This window comes from Asterias amurensis, chromosome 6, assembly GCF_032118995.1.
Source record: "Asterias amurensis chromosome 6, ASM3211899v1".
Lineage (NCBI taxonomy): Eukaryota > Metazoa > Echinodermata > Asteroidea > Forcipulatida > Asteriidae > Asterias > Asterias amurensis.
The window spans coordinates 6,733,266-6,753,835 of record NC_092653.1 but is presented as its reverse complement, the minus strand read 5'-3'; the positions used below and the strand labels follow the sequence as shown (position 1 = coordinate 6,753,835).

General features: G+C 38.5%; 1 protein-coding gene across 1 annotated transcript; it reads left to right on the top strand.

The window, feature by feature from the left end:
• Positions 1-172: 172 nt before the first annotated feature.
• Positions 173-20,341, top strand: LOC139938319 (uncharacterized). The gene is made up of 15 exons (XM_071933754.1): positions 173-244; positions 1,053-1,196; positions 1,545-1,680; positions 2,193-2,246; positions 2,977-3,472; positions 4,150-4,371; positions 6,200-6,264; positions 7,833-7,981; positions 8,727-8,850; positions 9,870-10,062; positions 10,339-10,608; positions 11,167-11,367; positions 14,080-14,356; positions 14,896-15,016; positions 16,668-20,341. Exons 2-15 carry the CDS (start codon positions 1,147-1,149, stop codon positions 16,722-16,724), a joined length of 2,415 nt encoding a protein of 804 aa, XP_071789855.1. The 5' UTR covers positions 173-244; positions 1,053-1,146; the 3' UTR covers positions 16,725-20,341.
• The last annotated feature ends 229 nt before the right edge of the window (positions 20,342-20,570 follow it).

The following is a 20,570-nucleotide window of genomic DNA, read 5'->3' as shown; positions in this document are numbered from 1 at the left end:
CATATAGGCTGGTCCAAATTTTTTATTACAACCAAATACTAATTTTTGCGTTAAATGAGATCAGATACCAGATTGTTGTCAATTTCGTTGGCAAATAGTCGACCCCATATTATGTTCCAATAAAATAACGAATACGCGGGGATGAGGTTGTGGAGGTCCCACTCTTCGAAAAGTCACTGCATAAAAACAAGACTCAAGCAAAACATCACACCACTCGAAGAGTCGATAACGAGACGAATTGGACGTAAGAATCAGTCACCTTTCTTGCCATAGTTTGTGATAATATAATCCAACATTGCAACCCTGTTTTTGTATTAATTTGAAGTGATATGTGTTGATAAATCTTTCAGATATTCGGGTTTTTACTTTATATAAATTTAAGAATTCCCCCACCATTGATTTAGAAATGGCACATTGCGTATCGAAGAAGGGGAATTCCCACAACATGATTGCTCATCGCCAACAAATTTTGATTCCGCCCATTGGAACTTTCTTGTAGTTGTATTCTATTATAAAAGCTTCATTCGTGTTAAGAACTTTCTTGTAGTTGTATTCTATTATAAAAGCTTCATTCGTGTTAAGATTAAGAAGTTAAGGTAAGTTTGTAATTGTTACAAATGCATGGCAATGAAAACCGTTGAGACCTTCCTTCCTTCCTTCCTGTGAAGTGAAGTGCAGCCTCACATTCACAAATGTGAGGATAAAGAAGTTGAGTGGAGCTCATGAAATAAAAACAAAAGAAAATGGCACATTTTTTATTTAGTTAGTTATGAGAGTTTAGACTAGAGTATACTGAGTCAAATAAAAAGCCAAGAAAAATCACAAAATCAAAGCAATTTGCCAAAACAAAGGGTAACCTGATAAAACACTTTATAAAACGAAGCTGTGTGTAACTGTAATATATTTATGTATATTCCTGTAAAATTTATAACTATAAATTGTATTATGGTATGTAGGCTACAGTACACAGTCATAATAATATTTTTGAATCATTGAAACATCATACATCGTGTGTGTCAAATTTTTTTGTTAAATTCATTTTTAATTTCTAGGTTTCCATATTGGAGAGTCCTACACCTCTTGAGTTTACAGTGAATAATCCTCTGCTGTCATTAGTGTGTTCACTGGACAAGACAAGAATCCAAGATGGCCGAAGAGAATGAAGATGTGGTTGCCACCGACTACTGTAAAAATTGGTGAGTAAATGTGTTCTTGGCCAAAGTAATATAAACAAGTTTCTTGTCCTCACCTAGTCCCATTAACTGGGGCGCTGTACTCCTTTATACTCGGTTAAGTCCTATATTTTTTAGTTTTCTTTATTTTGTGATTTTCTGAAAACCAACCCAAAAGTTTGAAAAAAAACCCTCCAACTCCTTTGATAGTTGTCATGGACACCTCTATATTTTCAAATTTTATTTTTTGTTTTGTTAATAAGAAAGCTCACATTTTAAGCGATGTACCACAGAAGACATTTTCTAATCCTTTCTTTCCCAGCATCCAAAGAATCTAATCGATGTGTCCTTTTTCTCTCCTCTCCATCACAGCAAGCGAGACATTCCTTCGGTGAATTACGTCACTCACCAAACGCATTGTTCACGCAACATAGTGCTATGCAACCAGTGCAAGGAGCCGGTACCCCGCTCAGAAATGGAGGAACACAATGACGAGTATCACGCTAAGGTGATTATCAATTAATAAAAATGCAGTGAAACTGAAGAAGATCCATGGCTTGTACCAAACTAGTAACCATATTTCTTCCATTGTTTTGCATTCTCTTTATTTTTGGGGGTTGAACAATTTTTTTGTTTTTACTAGAGCAGGATTTGGACCTTCGGGACTAATGTGCCGCTGCCCTACCATTTGAGCCCTCTAAACCTAATGTTGGTGGATTCCCTATGTTGTCTTGGATCCAGTGATATTTCACTGTGTATGAGGATCAGACGACCGGAACGTTTAAGTTTAAGTCCTTTTTATTTAAATATCAAGTATTAAACCAAAGGGAAACTAACTGACATTGTTGGACCTGGGAATGAAGGTCCAAATAACAAGTGTTTGTAGTTTGAACATGCTTTCAAACCGAATTTATGTCCAAACATTTGGATGTTGAGTTACCATAAATAAAGCAAGGTGTACTGGGAATGGTTTGGACGACCGACAGAGTATTGATAACATTTATTTTAATTGTTCCCTAGGTAACCTGTAAATGTGGAGAGGCAGTGGAGAAGTGTAAACAAGAAGAACACGATGTAAGACCAACTCCTTTTCCTTGTTTTTGCTTGAGTTGTATTTTAAGATTATTAACCTTTTAATGCATAATTTGTTTATGTACCAATGAATTGGGCAAACCGCTTTGTGGAGACACTACGGAAACTAATGAAGGTACAATGTACACATGTACATGTACTGTAGTGGAGTTTTTTGTCCTGGTGGTTCAGAAAGTGATGAGAAATACAGATGATTTAGACTTGGAACAAAGAAATATTGACTAGAGCAGAATCTGAACCAACCACCTCCGTTTCAACTTTTCATTTTGTTACCAAGTCAATCAATTTTGTTTAAAGATTTTTTTTAAGTGTCTTGGTTTTTTAAAGTGCATTATACAAGAAACGGAACCATGACATTCGAAGGACGAAGCAATAATGGTTAAGGACATAAGTGTCAAGACCTGCCGTCGATTTCACAAAGAGTTAGGACTCGTCTTATCTCGAGTTAGGATTAATCTTAAGGTCTGCATGCTACAGTGTAGGGTTGGGACTCATCCTTAGTCCTAAGGTTAGTCTTAAGTTAGGAAGAGTTTTGTGAAATCGGCGGCTGGACTCGTAGCATCACTCTGCAGAAACACCTGACCTTGAGTCCTGTGCACTAGACTGTTTGGCAACAACCTCCACAAGTTTGAATTTGATCAATAGTAGTGTTTGCATGGACAGGATTCCTTCTTATGTTTACTTATAATCTTGAAATTTGTTTGAACATCAGGCCGAACATTGTCCCCAACGCCAAGTTCAGTGCGAATACTGTGAAATGGATATGGATCACAAAAGCTTGACTGAGCACAAAGACTTTTGTGGCAGCCGCACAGACCCCTGCCCCCTGTGCAGTCGCTACATCTTCTTCCGAGACAAGGCCAGGCACGAAGAGAGCATCTGCCAGTACCCGGAGGTCAAACCGGTGAAGCCAAACCCGGTGAAGACGTTGTCGTTGTCATCCCTGTCGACAAACCAGAGGCAGACGAACCCGTTCGGGATCGGGTCGCTTGACTCGACAGAGGCTCTCCACCAGCAGCAAGAGCTGTTTGACCAGTTTCCTGGAGCAAGGAACAGGGGCCCCTTTACGGCAGGAAGGGGCGGGAATGCCAGGGATATGAGGAGGGCATTCTCAGAGGAAACTGACGACGACAGGAAGCATCGGAAAAACCATGACCGCATCCAGAACATAATGGCAAAAAATGGGGCGAGAAGCATAGAGAAAAACGGTAAGAGGTTTGCATCATGTGTTGGCCTGGTGTTCTGTTTAAATGCACTTGTAGATCGGCATGGTCAAGTGAATTTTCTGCAAGATTTATATTACACAAGGAAAAATGCTTCAGAATGTGAGAAGAATAAAACAATGGGAGACCTTGAGACTTAGATGGCAGCAGACTAACCAGGGCACAATTTCATAAAGTTGCTTAAGCAGAGAATATTGCCTAACTATTTGCTGCTAGGTGCTTAGCTGAAGGTGACACCTCTTAGCAGGGCTTGAAGTTGGTGGTAAAATCCATAGGACCAAAGGACTATGAGTCAAGACCAGATTCAAAATGAGAAGAGACTAGAAGAAAAAAGATAACACAATTTTATCATCTAAGCTACTTTATTTTGAACAAACGCTAAGAGAAGGTTTATCTCTTCTGTTTTATGGGTGATACTCGGCAGGATTGAAAGAGATTTGTGAGACTCAAACTCAATTTTTGAACATTACTCCTTTGAGGAGACAAAGATTATGAGTTCAAAAAACACAAGACCTTGCCTTGACTTGAGTTTACTGGCCCAACACTGAAATCACTGGTCGGTGGTCCAGTGTTTAAATTTCAAGCCCTGCGTAATCTGTTCTTGAAAACATCAAGGGTTGTTGACGACTCAACAACAACTACCCGATCCATTTATTTTTCAGAAGAGAGAGCTCTGCTTCAATCGATGGTCAACCAGGAGGATTCCGATGAGAGCCTAGCCAACCATCTAGCCCAAGATTTATACTATGATGCCACCCCCTTCCCAACCGACCACCAATTCCAGAGTGCCGGCCTGGATTTCTCGGACAATGTCGACATCCATGGAATCATGAAAGAGGGCTACGGCATTCCGGCCATTAACACCTTCAGATATCATTCTTCAGGTATGCGTAAGGCCCAATTTCATAGAGCTGCTTAAAGGCAGTGGAGACTATTGATAATTACTCAAAATAGTTGTTAGCATAAAATCTTATTTCATAACGAGTATAATGGGGAGAGGTTGATAGTATAAAACATTGTGAGAACCGGCTCCCTCTGAAGTGAAATAGTTTTCGAGAAAGAAATAATTTTCCATGAATTTGATTTTGAGACCTCAGAACTAGATTTTGACGTCTCAAAATCAAGCATCTGAAAGCACACAACTGCTTGAGACAAGGGTGTTTTTTCTTTCATAGTTATCTCACAACTTCGAAGATCAATTGAGATCAAATTTACACAGGTTTGGTATTTTATGCATATTATGAGATACACCAAGTAAGAAGACTTGTCTTTGACAATTACCAATAGTGTCCAGTGTCTTTTAACAGAAAATATTGCAGAAAATTTTTCTGCTTAGCAGATATGAGTAGGATACCAGTCACAAATTGTACTTGTGACATGGAAGTTTGGCTGGTAACCATATTCTGGTAAGCAAACATTTGGTTGTGCTTAGCTAGTTTTTTCTGCCTTAGCAGCTCTATGAAATTGGGCCCTGGTGTTTTGTTTTTATGCTTGTTGTTATTAAATTTGATCCCCTTGGGATTTACTTCCTTATCATCCCATTTAAAGACACTGGACACTATTGGTAATTGTCAAAGACCAGTCATCTCACTTGGTGTATCTCAACATATGCATAAAATAACAAACCTTTGAAAATTTTAGCTCAATCGGTCGTCGGGGTTGCGAGATAATTATGAAAGAAAAAACACCCTTGTCACACGAAGCTGTGTGCTTTCAGATGCTTGATTTTGAGACCTCAAGTTCTAAATATGAGGCCTCGAAACCAAATTTGTGGAAAATTACTTCTTTCTCGGAAACTATGGCACTTCAGAGGGAGCCGTTTCTCACAATGTTTTATACTATCAAACTCTCCCCATTGCTCATTATCAAGTAAGGTTTTATGCTAATAATTAATTTGAGTAATTACCAATAGTGTCCACTACCTGTAGGGGTATTTTTCATTTATGTTTTATCATTTTTTATGCCCTTGAATGTGTATTTGACTATGCAAATTTGTTATATTTTTATTGCTGTTTTATTTTTATATATTTTGTTGTTGTTTATGTTTCAATTTATTGTTCTCTTCAGGACCAGCTGGAGACGGGATTCCTCTAGACAGGAACCTTGTTTCTTTTAGGGAACCCTTCAGACATAATTTTTTGTCCTTTCTTTTTTTCCTGTTTTATTTAATTGCTCATCTTATAAAGTTTGAACCTAAAATGAAACAATTATCAAAATAAAAATATGAAGAGAGTTAGAGTGGCTAAAATAGGAATCATTTAATTAGTATCAGGTATAAATTAATACACCTACATTTGTTCGTCTGTCCTTGTAGTCCCTTGTCTTTGTGGGTCTTACGCAGTGTTACGTCTGCCCATAGGTTAGGGTTCAAAAGCCAAGGGTTCAATTTTTAGATTTGCCCATTGACTTGTTAATTACTTTGCCTACTGTTTATAACTCCATAGGCCAACTGTTAATGAATCACCAATGATGTGTTATATCTTTTGAGGGCAATACCAAAATAAATGTTTATTGAATTGGAGGGAAAAGATGGATTGCACTAAGCGTCATCAACTGCCATATTTGATATAAACAATGCAAATTTGCATACGTGCACAGCTCTTAGCCAATGACAGCCTTGCACATCAAATATGGCTGTCGATGAAATCCATCTATGGAATTTTTATGATTGTTAATATTCGTCCATTTGCTTTTTCTTCATCACAACTCTAGATCTAACTCTACCTTGTGAATTCTGTCTGCAACAAATACCAGTTGAGAGTCTCATAGAACACCAGGTAGGTTGTCTCAACGAATACAAATAAAATAAATGAGCTGCTATATAGTGTCTAATGGCCGGGCAGTTTAAAGCATCAAATTCAAGTTCTGGTGGTATAGTCATCAGGATGATGAGCATCGTTTTCTCAAGGTATCCCTACAAAGTTGTTTACCATTGTCTCACCATTGTATTTAAATGTCTTCACCATACCGCTCCTTCATATCTCACCAGTCTCATCAAGATTTACCAGCCTGGAGGACCTGGTATTCGCTCTGGTTCAGGCAGTACACTCTTGGCAGTTCCAAAGGTGCATTGCACTGCTGGGGATCGTGCTTTTTACGTCAAGCTCCACTGCTTTGGAACCACCTCCCTGATCAAATTCGTTCCGCGGAGTCACTTGCAGTTTTCAAGAAACATCTCAAAACTTTCCTGTTCAATGATTGATTGCTTTGACTGTTTTCCCATTTTCAGTGCCATTATTTATTTGCTTATTTTATAGTTTCTTGTAAAGCGCTGTGGTACCTCGTGTAAGACCGCTATATAAATGTCTTCTTTTTTTTCTTTTCTTTTATTACCAACCATTGCTCTCTGTGTGGTAACATATTTAGTATGTGCATTAGTCACACACGGCTACTATCTGCTAAACTCGTTATTTTGGGAGTAAAATTACATCAACAAATTTGTTGACCAAGACATGAATCCCTACTCGCTGTGCATCAAGATGTTTGTAATATAATTTTCCTGTAGAAGTTCCAGTTTGTTAGTCGTCACGCTGTGTTGAGACAATTTAAGTGAAAATCATAGAGCAAGTTTTTTCAGGAGAGTTGCGTAAATCTGTTGTTCATGCTAAAATAATTTTCGTCTCACTGCAAACAAAAATTATATTTGTGAAATTGTGTTACTCCTTTCTCAAAAACTACTTCACCTCAGCAAGTAGTATTTTAAGGGAAGCTTTCTATCATCATCATTTTTAAACCATCTAAATTTAACGTAAATCTGTGTTGTATTGTGTCATACAAAAAGTACCAAACCCTTTGCGTCACCTTCAATGTGCACAACACTAAGCTTGGGCGATACCAAGATATTATCGAATATTGCGATATTAATTTGGAAACGATGTCGATATCGGATGGATTTGGTTTTAATCAAAATATCGATATATTATATCGCGATTCAATCAAGTATCGCAATATCAAGATGTATTTCCTAGCTGAGACGGCTTGCACCCCATAGGTTTGGAGTAAAACCAGAAGAATAGGTCATTAGAACACCTCTCTTATGCTATGACTGTCTCTTCTACAACTTTCACTGGGCGTTTGAAGACTGATGATGTCAAATTTAGCTAATCGCGATTATATCGAATATCGCGATATATTGTCGGCGATATATCGTGAATAAAATAAATCGATATCGCCCAAGCTTACACAACACTATAACACACAGGTACATTGACTCAAAATGCACAACCAAGACTAAGTGTGATGATGCCCTCAGGTGGATTGGGATTAATATATACGTAGTTGTTGACCATGTTTGCCATCTATATACATTTGTAGCATTCTCCTTATTTATGTTTTTCATTTGTAGACTGGTTGCCGGCCGGACATTTCTTGCCATCCGATACCAGACTCTTCTCTGGCCAATAACAGTCGTCAGAGGAGTCATCACCAGAGTCATCCGCCCCAGCCGCCCTCTGACACCTTAAATAACCTGGGATATGGGTCTTTGCCTTCAGGGTAACTACCAAACAGTTACTTTTCTCTTTGTGATTTACCCATACGCCATACCCTCTTATACCTTAAATAACCTGGGATACGGGTCTTTGCCTTCAGGGTAACTACCAAACAGTTACTTTACTCTTTGTGATTTACCCATACACCATACCCTCTTACACCTTCAATAACCTGGGATACGGGTCTTTGCCTTCAGGGTAACTACCAAACAGTTACTTTACTCTTTGTGATTTACCCATACACCATACCCTCTGACACCTTAAATAACCTGGGATACGGGTCTTTGCCTTCAGGGTAATTACCAAACAGTTACTTTTCTCTTTGTGTTTTACCCATACGCCATTTATATATACACCAGAGCATACATACATAAATATACATACATACATGTAAGGCGTTTATAAGGCTGTTACATCATGTTGATCCGGCGGTTTCCGGTTCAAATCTTGCTGATAGAAAGTTGTTCTTGTATTCAAACGCAAATCACTTGTTCTTATCACAACCAAATCTCAATTTAGTTTATCAATGATGTTACCAAAAATCCCATAAAAAAATCGGAAAATTGTGGAAGTTGTGTGGCCGAGCACTTAAGAGCACCGAACTCGAGCTGTGCTGTATCTGATCAGCAGAGTGTGGGTTCGAGTCCCGGTTGGACACCTGTGTTCTTAAGCTTTGTCCTTCGGATGGGACATAGATTTTTTTAAGGTGTTAAAGATAGTTGTTTTTTTTCTTTTCTTTTTCTGTGTAGGTACTCGAGTAGTTCCTTCGGCCAGCAAGACAACTCCCTAGGTTACTTGGCTGACAATCTTACCATGTTACCATGTGAGTTTTGTGATGTACTCTTACCAGCCGACGCCATTCCCATGCATCAGGTAGGTTCCAAATACAGTCCCAACATTGACATTTTTAGCCCGACTTGTTTAAAGGCAGTGGACACTATTGGTAATTGTCAAAGGCTAGCCTTCACAGTTGGTGTATCTCAACATAAGCATAAATTAACAAACCTGTGAACATTTGAGCTCAATCGGTCATCGGACTTGCGAGATAATAATGAAAGAAAAAAACAACCTTGTCACAAGAAGTTGTGTGCGTGTATATGGTTGATTTCAAGACCTCAAGTTCTAAATCTGAGGTCTGGAATTCAAACTTGTGGAAAATTACTTCTTTCTCAAAAACTATGGCACTTCAGAGGGAGCTGTTTCACATAATGTTTTATGCTATCAACCTCTCCCCATTACTCGTCACCAAGAAAGGTTTTATGCCAATAATTATTTTGAGTAATTAACAATAGTGTCCACTGCCTCTAAGCTTTAGATCATCATCAGGGCTGTAGCTAGACCAATTTTAGTGGTGGGCAATAAATCAAACGTCTACGAAGTCCACCAAGGGCGAGCCGATCAACAAAATTATCCATGTTCAAGCTTCAGGCATGATGCCAAGTTTCCAAACTGTTCATGTTATGGGGCCCTGCAATAGTTGAATGGCATTTTGACCTTGGTTCTATCTCTGTGACATTTGATACTCCTTATCATAAGCTGTGTCACAGATCAATGCACAGTGGACAATATTTTGATTTGTTTTAGGGGAAATCTGTGCTGGGCAGCACAATGTATTTTGCACGGAGTGCTGAGCAAAACAATTGTGAGTCCAGGGCAGCCAGCCAGCATCGCCCATTGCCCACCAATATTGTGGCGTGACTGGCACCTCGGAACAAAGATATTGACAATCAGGGAGATAGCTCAGTGCCATTACGATAATTCGGAAGTCAAAGGTCTCGTAAATTTGTTGTTGTTCAACGCAAAAATAAATATAAAAGTTCAAGTATGAAATTCTAAACCTACTGTCGTGTTCCGATATTTTGTTCTACCTTTGTTTACTCCCCATTGACAAGGTCAACTGTGTTGAAAATCGCACTGAGACTCCTTTACCTGCGACCTTTGACACAGCCCCAGGGGCGTACCCCACCCAGAGGGGTGGAGCAGTAGAAAGTCTGATTCGTCCAAATCCACAGAGAGGACAACGACCTCAAGACTTTGCTGCTCTCCACAGACCCAAGAAGTATCCAGAGCAACATCCAGTAATTGGTATGAAACAATATTTCTTACAATTTCTTTCAAATTCTTTGAAAGGGATTTACTGATATATTCGATTCTCGGTATTAAAGGGAAAGTATACATTTGGTTTTTGGGACAGTCCGATTGTTTTAATCCTGTATAAATATAGAATATGTTTAGTGCCCTCTTGTGATAATATTTGGTCAGCTGACCACAGTCATAATAATTTTCTTAACAGTGGACTTGTATAGCGCCCTTGCCTAGTATTGCCTTTTTTAAAGAAAGTTTTTTCCTTTTCTTTTGAAGACCCCAGCGTAGATGACGACGATGATGAAGATGATGATGTTGACGTCATCCCAGTCAAGATGGATAAATCCAGCTCCCATTCCCAATACCCTCGTAAGGCGCACCACATGGCCCCTACCTTCCAGCAGCAGAGAACACACCCGCTCGGCCACTCAGCAGCAGATAAATACCTCCATAGGGGCAATAGAGGGGGCCATGGCAGACCCTCTGCATTAGTCACTGGTCATCCTATTGAAGGAGCTGTTCCCAAACCAAAGACAAATAATACTGGTAGGTTGTCTACCTCTTACTGTCTGACCATTCAATATTGAAGTTTTGACAAATCCTTTTCATCTAGTGCCAGTGATCTGTTTAAATACACTGGACACCTTGGTGAGTTGTCAAAGGCCAGTCTTCTCTCTTAGTGTATCTCAACATATGCACAAAAAAAAACAAGCCTGTGATAATTTGAACTCAATTGATCGTCGAAGTTGCAAGATAATAATGGAAGAAAAAACACCCTTGTCACACAAAGTTGTGTGCTTTCAGATGCTTGATTTCGGGACCTCAAATTCTAAATCTGAGGTCTCAAAATCAAGTTCGTGGAAAATTACTTCTTTCTCAAAAAACTACACTACTTCACAGGGAGCCGTTTCTCCCAACGTTTTAAACTATCACCAGCTCTCCAATGCTCTCTATTACCAAGTAAATTTTTATGCTAGCAATTATTTTGAGTAATTACCAATAGTGTCCACTGCCTTTAATTCTAAAAGTACAGAAGGAAACAGGTATTTTTTTTTTTTATTTTTTAAATGCTCTTTAATTTTCTTGCATTCAATTTGGTTGCAGCTGGTCAGTCAAGGCACTTTGAACAGCGCCCTCAGAGTAAGAGCAGTACCAAGGTACAGGAGACCCTGAAGTCGCTGTGCGACACCCCGGTCTTACTCGACGGAGAAGAGGAGCTCAATAACGTGGTCGGTGGCCGGCTGAATTCAAGACTAGGAGGAGGTGAGCAGGACTCCTACCCGCCGGGAAACAACCGTACTAAATGTGAGTAAAGAAAATTGAGTCGGCACTCGCTGTGATTCACAGATTCTGGATTTCTGAATATAGATGGATTGCACATGACATTATGATTGACCAACATCCAGTCCATGGGTGAAAGGCTATCATTTGCTGAGTGTGTTCACGCATGCCTTTTTCCATTGTTTATCATCAAATATGGCGATCGTTGACACTATATGCAATCTATATAATGACAAACAATGTTGGCAGCCTGTCCATGTTTGTATGCCACATTTGTAAAACAAAGGTTTGAAATCGGGGGTTACATAATACCTCCAGAAAGGGATTTTACAAGGCATGTTTTCCAGAACCTGGTAATACTTGAAGATAAATGAAGATAAAATGATGGTGCGGGCAATGAAAAAGTTCTTCCATGAAAGTTGAAGAAATAAGGTGGCGTCGAAGTTGATGGGGGACTTGAGGTGGTACGAAACAGTTCCTTGTTCTTGATCAGGGGACAGAATTACTGTTTTGAAACAAACAGTTAAAATGCAGAGACGAAGAAAAAAAAATTGAAGTTGTGCTGTCCTGCTAACTCTCTTGAATTAGGATCTGCCTAGTGCAACAATCGGTCTTTTCTCTTAGAAACTTATAGAATCAATCTTAAGCCTAGTATTTCAAGAGTAAAGTAAACTTTGTCTAGAGCAGGACGACAGGGGATGAGTATACAATTATTGTGGTGATAAAGTTGGGCTTGGGCAATCCAACGCAGATATCCAACAGAGGCAAAGTGAACAAGCAGGAGAAAGTTTGAGGGTCAATTCTTACAACTTTCCTCTGTTGGAGTCCATGCAGTGGGCATGGTGGGCAGTCTAAAATTAATCCTATGCCATTCAAAAATAGAAAATAAACTCAAGTGCAATACTTAATACTAAAATCTATAACATTTTAACGAAAACAAAACCACTTATCTTGAAAATAAATGTGTGAAACAATGACTTTTGGAATGTTTATCTTTAACAAAAATATAATAATTTCTGCCCAGGGTCCAATTTCATAAAGCCTGTAAGCACAAAAACTTGCTAAGCACAGAAAAGTATTGCTTAGCAGAATCAGGTTACTAGCCCAAATTACATTAAGTTTGCATGGTTGTTGCTGGTGCCCTACTCAATTTTTTGCTTAGCAAAGAATTTAGTCAAGCAGAGTTCTCTGGAAAACAGCTTTTTGGCATTGGGCCCTGACCAGTGGCCGAGGCTACCTGTAAATGATTGACAGTCAAGGATTAATACTTAAAGGCCAAACGAGGAAGGACATAATTATTGAGCAATGACTCATGCTACCAATGAAATAAGGATGGTAGATCTTGGTCAGATAAGCTATTTACAATTTTTTAAAGTTATATTAATGCAAATAATTGAAAGCAAACAAGGAAGTAACACCAACAAACAACCATAGAGCAAAACTATGAGCACAAGAATTACTATCTAAAAAATATTAGTTTCAGTTAATTAAAAGAAAGATAAATGCATAAAACTGAAATCAGTGAAACTTGTAATAACAAAACTATTCCTTGTATCTTGCCATGCCTATGAAAAAATCAACAGACATCTCTAATTTGTTTCGTATAATCAACAGGTGGAAGAAACCAAATCAATCAATCAATAAAACTCCTAGACTTTTGAAATCTCTGGTCTTGGACAAACCAAGGAAAATGTGGAGACTATAAGGAAATTAAAGTGTAGCTGTCTAGTGTCGAGTAAATTGACTTTAAATTGAAGAAGCTTTCAAACTTTCATGGGGCGATGCAACCTTGATTACAAATTGCAGAGCATCTCAAAAAGTGTACAAAGGAAATGATAACTTTGAATGAATTCTTAAGCCATGATATAAAATAGTACTGAGTTGTATTCTTTCTCATAATACACTATTAATGTCGACATTAAAGCAGCATTACATACATTGTATCTCAGCATCCATTAACTTTGTGTGTGCATCTTGGCAGCAAATTGCGTCACAGTACCTTGTAAAGCATTACATGGTGCTATCAAAACTAGGTCTCATAATTCAAGCGTAGTCCCACATCTGGCAGGAAAAACTGTATGCTACAGCGACAGGAGCGTCACTGGGTGACGGACATGTGCGCAATATAAGAAGCCACAATTATTATTATTATTATTAAAGTGATACATGTGAACTTGTATTTAGCGTCAATGCTATTTTGGAAGATACAACCTTATTCCACCAACACGATGACATGGCTAACTCAAGTCAACTTGTCAAGTAAAATTTGTAAAATAATAATATTAATAATAACCCGTTTTTATATAGCGCTTTTCACACCCGGAGGGCGTCCCAAAGCGCTTCACATTATTACCCCTGGTCACTGGGCCTTAATTCACTCCTTAAACCATCTCAGCTCCCTGGTGGGGAGTATACAGCCTTGTGCAACATTAATATGCGCTACTCGGCTAAATCAATCACAAGAACCATCTCTGCCCTCGCAGGTACCCATTTACCCCTGGGTGGAGAGAAGTAATTATAGTTAAGTTTCACGACCGGGATTCGAACCCACACTCTGCTGAACAGAAGCACCAGAGCTTGAGTTCGGTGTTCTTATCCACTCGGCCACGACACCCTACAATGGATGGGACAGTATCAGAACCCGAGCATTGCTGTGAGCCCCAAATACTGTGTACAGCTTCTGGTGTGGTAGTTGAATTGTACCAAATCTCTTCTCGTCTTTGTCTTAATCAACAGCATCTAAAGCCAATCTGTCATCATTCGGTCCATCGGGTGTAGAGACCGATAATCAGACTGCTGCCCCTTTCCAAACTCGTTCTTCTCTGGCTTACAACAATCTCCCTCGACAACCCCTCGCAGGGGCAAGACAGAAGGTGTCGTCAAGAAAACCTCACATGAACAACAGCAGAAGCAGCGGTCATGGAGATGGTTACGATCCAAGTTTTGCTAGAGGGGAGAGCCAGACCAAGGGCAGGGAGAGGTTTGGTCACAGTGGTAACGCTAGAAGGGCAAAGTGAGTCTATTTTTTTTTAAATATAAAATCTGGGATTATTAATAATATTGATTCCATTGATGAGTTTAAAATTTAATAGATGTTAAATTTGCATCGGGGATAGAGAATATTTATTTTGGGTTTTACCCATATTCATTGATGTGTGTTAGCACTGTATACTCAGTACTTCCCAGAGTCCTGTGACAAAACATCACAGGCATGTTACTCGGGTGGGATTCGAACCCACGACCCTTGCATTCTAGAGCAGTGTCAGTTACCAACTAGAGATTGTCCGGTAGCTAGAGGCAGTTCGAATCCTATGTTTTGGCAGCGGGTACTGCATTGATATAATTGATGTTAAATTTGCATCGGGAATTTAAGATTGCTATAAAGTCGTACTTATTTAACATTTAATTTCATGCATTTTTGTTTGAAACCTAGTACATCTTGTATTTGTATTTCGTTGTTTTTTCCTTCTTCTCTACAATCACAATGTGTTCTGCATGTAAAAACAAAATAAATAAAAAACTTTATTGCATCCTCACTGTCATAACTTACAGACAGCCATCGGCTTCAACAACGGTGGCATTTGACCCAAAAGGCCTGATCCAATCAACAGCGCTACAAGTAAAAGGGGAGTCACCCATTTCACGAACGTCCAATCAGAAATCATCTCAAAAGGTAAAACATTCTTACTATTCATTGTGGCTGTTGATTTGCATAATTAAGGGAATCAATGTGTGGTGAAGAGGTTTTCAACTAGTGGTTTAATCACAACGAGGCCTGCTTCTTGATAATTTTACCGAGACGAAGTTGAGGTAAATTATAAATTTTGGACGATCAACTGGTATTTTTTTTTTAATTTAGCCTAATACGTCATAGCATTATCCTCTCCCCTCCAGACTAAATGACCCAATACCCTACCTGCCTTTGTGATATTGGACTTCCTTTGTTAATATTGGCCTGCCTTTGGTAAGTTGGCATGCCTTTGTAATAATGGCCTGCATTTGTTAATATTGGCCTGCCTTTGGTAAGTTGGCATGCCTTTGTAATAATGGCCTGCATTTGTTAATATTGGCCTGCCTTTGGTAAGTTGGCATGCCTTTGTAATAATGGCCTGCATTTGTTAATATTTGCCTGCCTTTGTGATTTCACCTTCCCTTGGTACTTCCCCCTTTGCACAATTGTACACAAGGTGACCTTAAAGGAACACGTTGCCTTGGATCGGTCGAGTTGGTCTTTGAAAAGCGTTTGTAACCGTTTGTTATAAAATGCATAAGGGTAGAAAGATGTTGTAAAAGTAGAATACAATGATCCACACAAACATGCCTCAAAATTGCGTGGTTTTCCTTTTACCTCGTTGACTAACACGTCGGCCATTTATGGGGGTCAAAATTTTGACTCCCATTAATGGCCGACCGTGTTAGTTCGCACAGTAGAAGGAAAACCACGCAATTTCGAGGCAAACTTGTGTGGATCATTGTATACTACTTTTAAAACATCTTTCCAACCATATGCAGTATATAAAAAACGGTTACAAACGCTTTTGTTTTGACCAACTCGTCCGATCCAAGGCAACGTGTTCCTTTAATGCCGTGGCGCTCCGAAGGCTTTTTTCATTCACAATATCAACCACTACCCAGGCAGGTACCCACTTATACCTCTGGGTGAAGAGAATTTGATGCTCTTAAACAGCGGCTACAGAAGTAATACCAAAATGTTGAACAGTCTTTCCTGAGACCAGTTTCAATGGAGAACTGTTGATAGCATAAAACATTGTCTAACGGCTCCCTCTGAAGTAACGTAGTTTTTGAGAAAGAGGTTGTTTCTCACTCAAATATTAAAATACGTCAGATACCTATTTGTACTCCTTGGTGAACTAAAGAGAATAACCTAATTCAATTATGCTATAGCATCTTCCTCAAGAACACAAGTGTCATGACCGAGATTCGAACCCACACTCCGGTGACTAAACCACCAAAACTTGTGTTTGATGCTCTAAACCACTCAACCATGTTACACCTTATAAACCATTTATAGTAAAGAGTCTGGCCAAGGACACATGTGTCATGACCCGGATTCGAACCGACATTCCGGTGACTAAACCACCAGAACTTGAATTTGATGCTCTAAACCACTCGGCCATGAAACAACACCCCATCCACCCTCAACCGGCAGACACAGATTATGGACTGCGCGGTGTTTCCCAATATCTGTGATGTAACATGTCTGTGATCTATGTCTATGATCTAATTGATTACACCTTGGGTGAATCCCATTGTACTCCCCTGACATATATATATCCATTATCTGATACTATTTGTTCCCACAGAGGAGACCAGCCGCACCGAGGCAGAATACGAGACATCGCGATGACTCATTGCCGTGAAGGTCACTGTACAGTCAGCGCACTTCAACACTGGACTAAAGTAACAAGGAGCTTAAAAAGTATGTTCATATCTTCTGTAATTTAGTAGTCAACGCATAAAGAGTCAACAAAGTTGTGTACAAATATAAAAGGAAAAGTTTAAAGGAACCTTTAAGAATTGGTAAGAAAAGAACTTGTATATGATCACAGATTTACATCAAACTTAAACGGGCTTTGATGATAGTAGAAAACATCCCTTGAAATACTATTTCTGTCTGAAATGTCATATTTGATGAGAAATAAATCAAACTAATTTCCCGTTTGGTGGTTTTCGCTCAGTGAATGGTTTATTAATTTTAACGAAAATCGATGTCATGCAAAATGTGTAATTATATTTTAACAATTTTCTCGTGACACAGATGGCCGATCGATCTCAACCTTCTACAGGTTTGTCAGTTTTATGGTGGTGGGTTACACTAAGTGATTACACTGCCTGCTAGCAACTGTTTTGTTAGCAAAAAGCAATTCTGTAATATTCCTTTAAGGTTGTCAGAAAGGACATTCGTATCAATCCTCAAAATATACAAGATAAATCATAAGCATAATGGTGATAATAGTAGTAATTACACAAATTTATAAAGAAATTTTTTCCAAAAAAATGCAAGTGCAGTATAATGGAGCTTTATGTGAACATGAAGTGATGAAAAATTCAACGATTAAAATGAAGTTTGGGAACAGGATGGCAGATACTGAATAGATCGTATTGAATAACCTCTTTGCTGCTATGAAAGTCGCCATCTTGTAGGGCAAACAGTATGCACGTCTAAACGCGAACATCAAAGAAACACGCAGCACGCAGCGTTCCCGGTAGGATTTTTTACACGGCACACGCTCACCGACTCCATCTTGTAGGGCAGATATTTGAACGGTGACGTCATATTCAAATCGGTCTATAGGTCCTTTGATGTATGGTAAATATAAGGCAGGATAGTCACAGCCCTAACCTTTTGCCATTTGAGGGGGTCAAAATGGCTTTGTTTAGGGTGTTATACTTGATTGGTAATGATAGAAAAAACAAAACGAGCGCTTACTACTGATTATGAAGTTCAACCACAATTTAAGGACAAAGCATTTGCATGCTGAGAGTTGTGCAAGGTTTTTCACTATTTTCTTCTGACTCACACAAAGGTTTAGGCCCAAATTCACAGGTTTGTTATTTTATGTATGGTTGATCACATGAAACATTGAACACTGTCTGCAACTATTTTGTCAGCTCAACCACATTATATTCAGTATTTACCTATGCACTTTTCCAGCAGTGCTTACTTTATTACTAGAACGTGCGCTTAAACTTTTGCAAGATTTGACCCCAATTCAATTTCAGGCGTTGCTACATGACATATCAAGGAGTATTCAGACCCCTTAGCTAAGTAAAGTTTATCTACCTATTCAAGAGCATGAATGTTTGTCTTTTACAGTCACAAATAAATATTTGCCTTTATTTGGTTCACAAAACATGAACACATCTGGAAAGCCGAACCTGAAATACTTGGACCTTGGAACCTGACGAAAAAAGTTCTCTAAACCTTGGACAAGATTGATCATTCATTAATACAATACTTAGCGACTGAAGTGTTTGATTAGAGCTTACCATATAAGATACACTTAATGTAAATAATCTTTGTTATTACCTTAAACCATATAATCAGCCACAATACAATGGGCCATTGTTATCAATTGTAAACAACAATCTTCTGTTGGGAGGCATTAACCTTTGATTGGTCCCTCCAAACTTTTGAGGTTAAAGAAAAATATATTATATATATATTTTTTTGAAGAGTAAATTAATTGTCATCTCCTAGGTTTTAGTATAGAGAAAGGACGATGGAAGGAGTTCGAACTTCCCGGGCAGTAACAATAGAAATCAATGGCCCTTTGTGCACGAAGTACGTCGCCGCATTTTACACTGGTAAACTACAGCTCACTTGAGGCATGCGTTGAAGAATGTCGTGTCTATTTTCTGATGTCATTTCGCTGCAAGATATTCCACAATAATGGAGTAGAAATTGATCATAAAATAAAACTTCATCACATGTGCAGTCGAGAACAGTTCACCCTAATTCATTAAGACGCATGCAATCGCAAAGATTTTAATGTCAGCTATAGTATGTCAATGTTTTGTTTGTGAACAACAAGCCAAATTCATGAAATTTGTACCAAAATCATAAAAAAATGTATAAATTATTAAAATATAATATTTAAGGGAATTGCAGGACCTCGCATGCTAAAGAAATAGTGCATTTTCTTTGTCATGAAATGAGCTCTTCCGTGATGTATGCCATGATGTTCCCCAACGTTACCCAACTCCAAACAAAGACTTTGATCATTTCTCTATGGTATAAGCATATAGATATATTCTTTTCCTGCCACTCTTTCATTCATTATTGGGGTTCTGCCCACGCCGGTTACCCACAATTCAGTGCACTTCTCCACTCTGGACAATTGGCTGACCGCAAAGTGTAGGTTTGTGCCAGCAGTCACAATAAGATTAGCATAAGACTGCAACGGATTAGCAACGATGAACGTGTTTCCTCTGAAGTAAGGAAGTTCAAACTCCTTCCGTGGTCCTTTCTCTGTGGTTTAGGGAGGAAACACCATGTGAAACACCAGCCATGTGATTTCTCAGTATGTTCCTGAGTTCAGGATTTTTATCAGAATCTTGAAGAGCCTTCAAATTTCTCTCTGAAAGAAGTAAAACTGAAATAAATATTCCACATTGTGCCCAAACCTGTAGTTGTGTATCAAGTGATTTACATATTCTGTAAACCTCATGAATTGCAACAATATCTGTGAGGTTTGGGGTCAAGAATCAGCCTAAAATTAAACTAAGATGATTTATCCTGACCAATCCTGTATAATAAATTTAAAATCAAGATATTTTTGTTCACTCAAGAAGGTCTCTGTTGTTCCCAAATAATCGCTTTTGTGATGTCAGTCATGGAATAACCTCGTTCTCATTGATTGATTGATTAATTGATTGATTGATTGATTGATTGATTGAATTAATTCAGATAAAAATACAGCAAGAACATGCCTAAAATACATACCCAACAACAGGAGAAAAGACAGGAGAAATGAAAATAGACAACCCAAAATAGAACACAAGATAGAAACACAAAAATATCCAAATAAAAATGCATTTGAGTCAATCTGTCTTATGGAGACAAGATTTTGAAAAGCATAGTTTAGCTGCATTGTTAAGAATATTACAAAATCATAGTAATAATGGTAGATCATGCAATATTTATTGGCCAGAAAAGAGGAAATACTGTTAATATTTTGTTTAAGTATATTGTATCTATATAATAGAGGTAAGAAAGCAGTTTGTAAACAAAATACCATAAATGTGTGTGTGAACATCAATATTTTAATTGGTGATTTAATGGAGGTGGTAAACTATTAGTGGAATACTACTTTGGCTGGTAGCATTATTGCATAGTTTTTATTATGCTTACCGGTAGCTACTTTTTGGGCTTAAGCAGCTCTTTGAAATTGGTCACTGGTTGTTGAATCAGAACATTCTGTTGAGTGATATGTATACCCGAATTCTGCTGAATAAACATTTGCTGCACTGATAACTGTTATGTTGGAGAGTACATTTCTTTTAGAATCATATCTCAAATTAAAATTGTTTACAAGGTTTCACTACCGCATTCGACCCGTCCTTAATTCGGTTCACAATAGTTTGTGTGTTGTTGGTGTGGGTTTTTTTTCTGGGATTTTTGCTGTTGGTTGGGGGGGGGGGGGGTAATGTTGGTGTGTTTCCTTTTCTTGTATGGCTGGAAATAATGACTGACGTCATTTGAA

Coding starts and splice junctions, on each gene's coding strand:
- LOC139938319 (XM_071933754.1), top strand. CDS start 1,147: ATGGCCGAAGAGAATGAAGATGTGGTTGCCACCGACTACTGTAAAAAT. Junction 7,982..8,726: donor TATGGGTCTTTGCCTTCAGG/GTAACTACCAAA, acceptor TTTTCTGTGTAG/GTACTCGAGTAGTTCCTTCG. Junction 10,063..10,338: donor AGAGCAACATCCAGTAATTG/GTATGAAACAAT, acceptor TTTCTTTTGAAG/ACCCCAGCGTAGATGACGAC.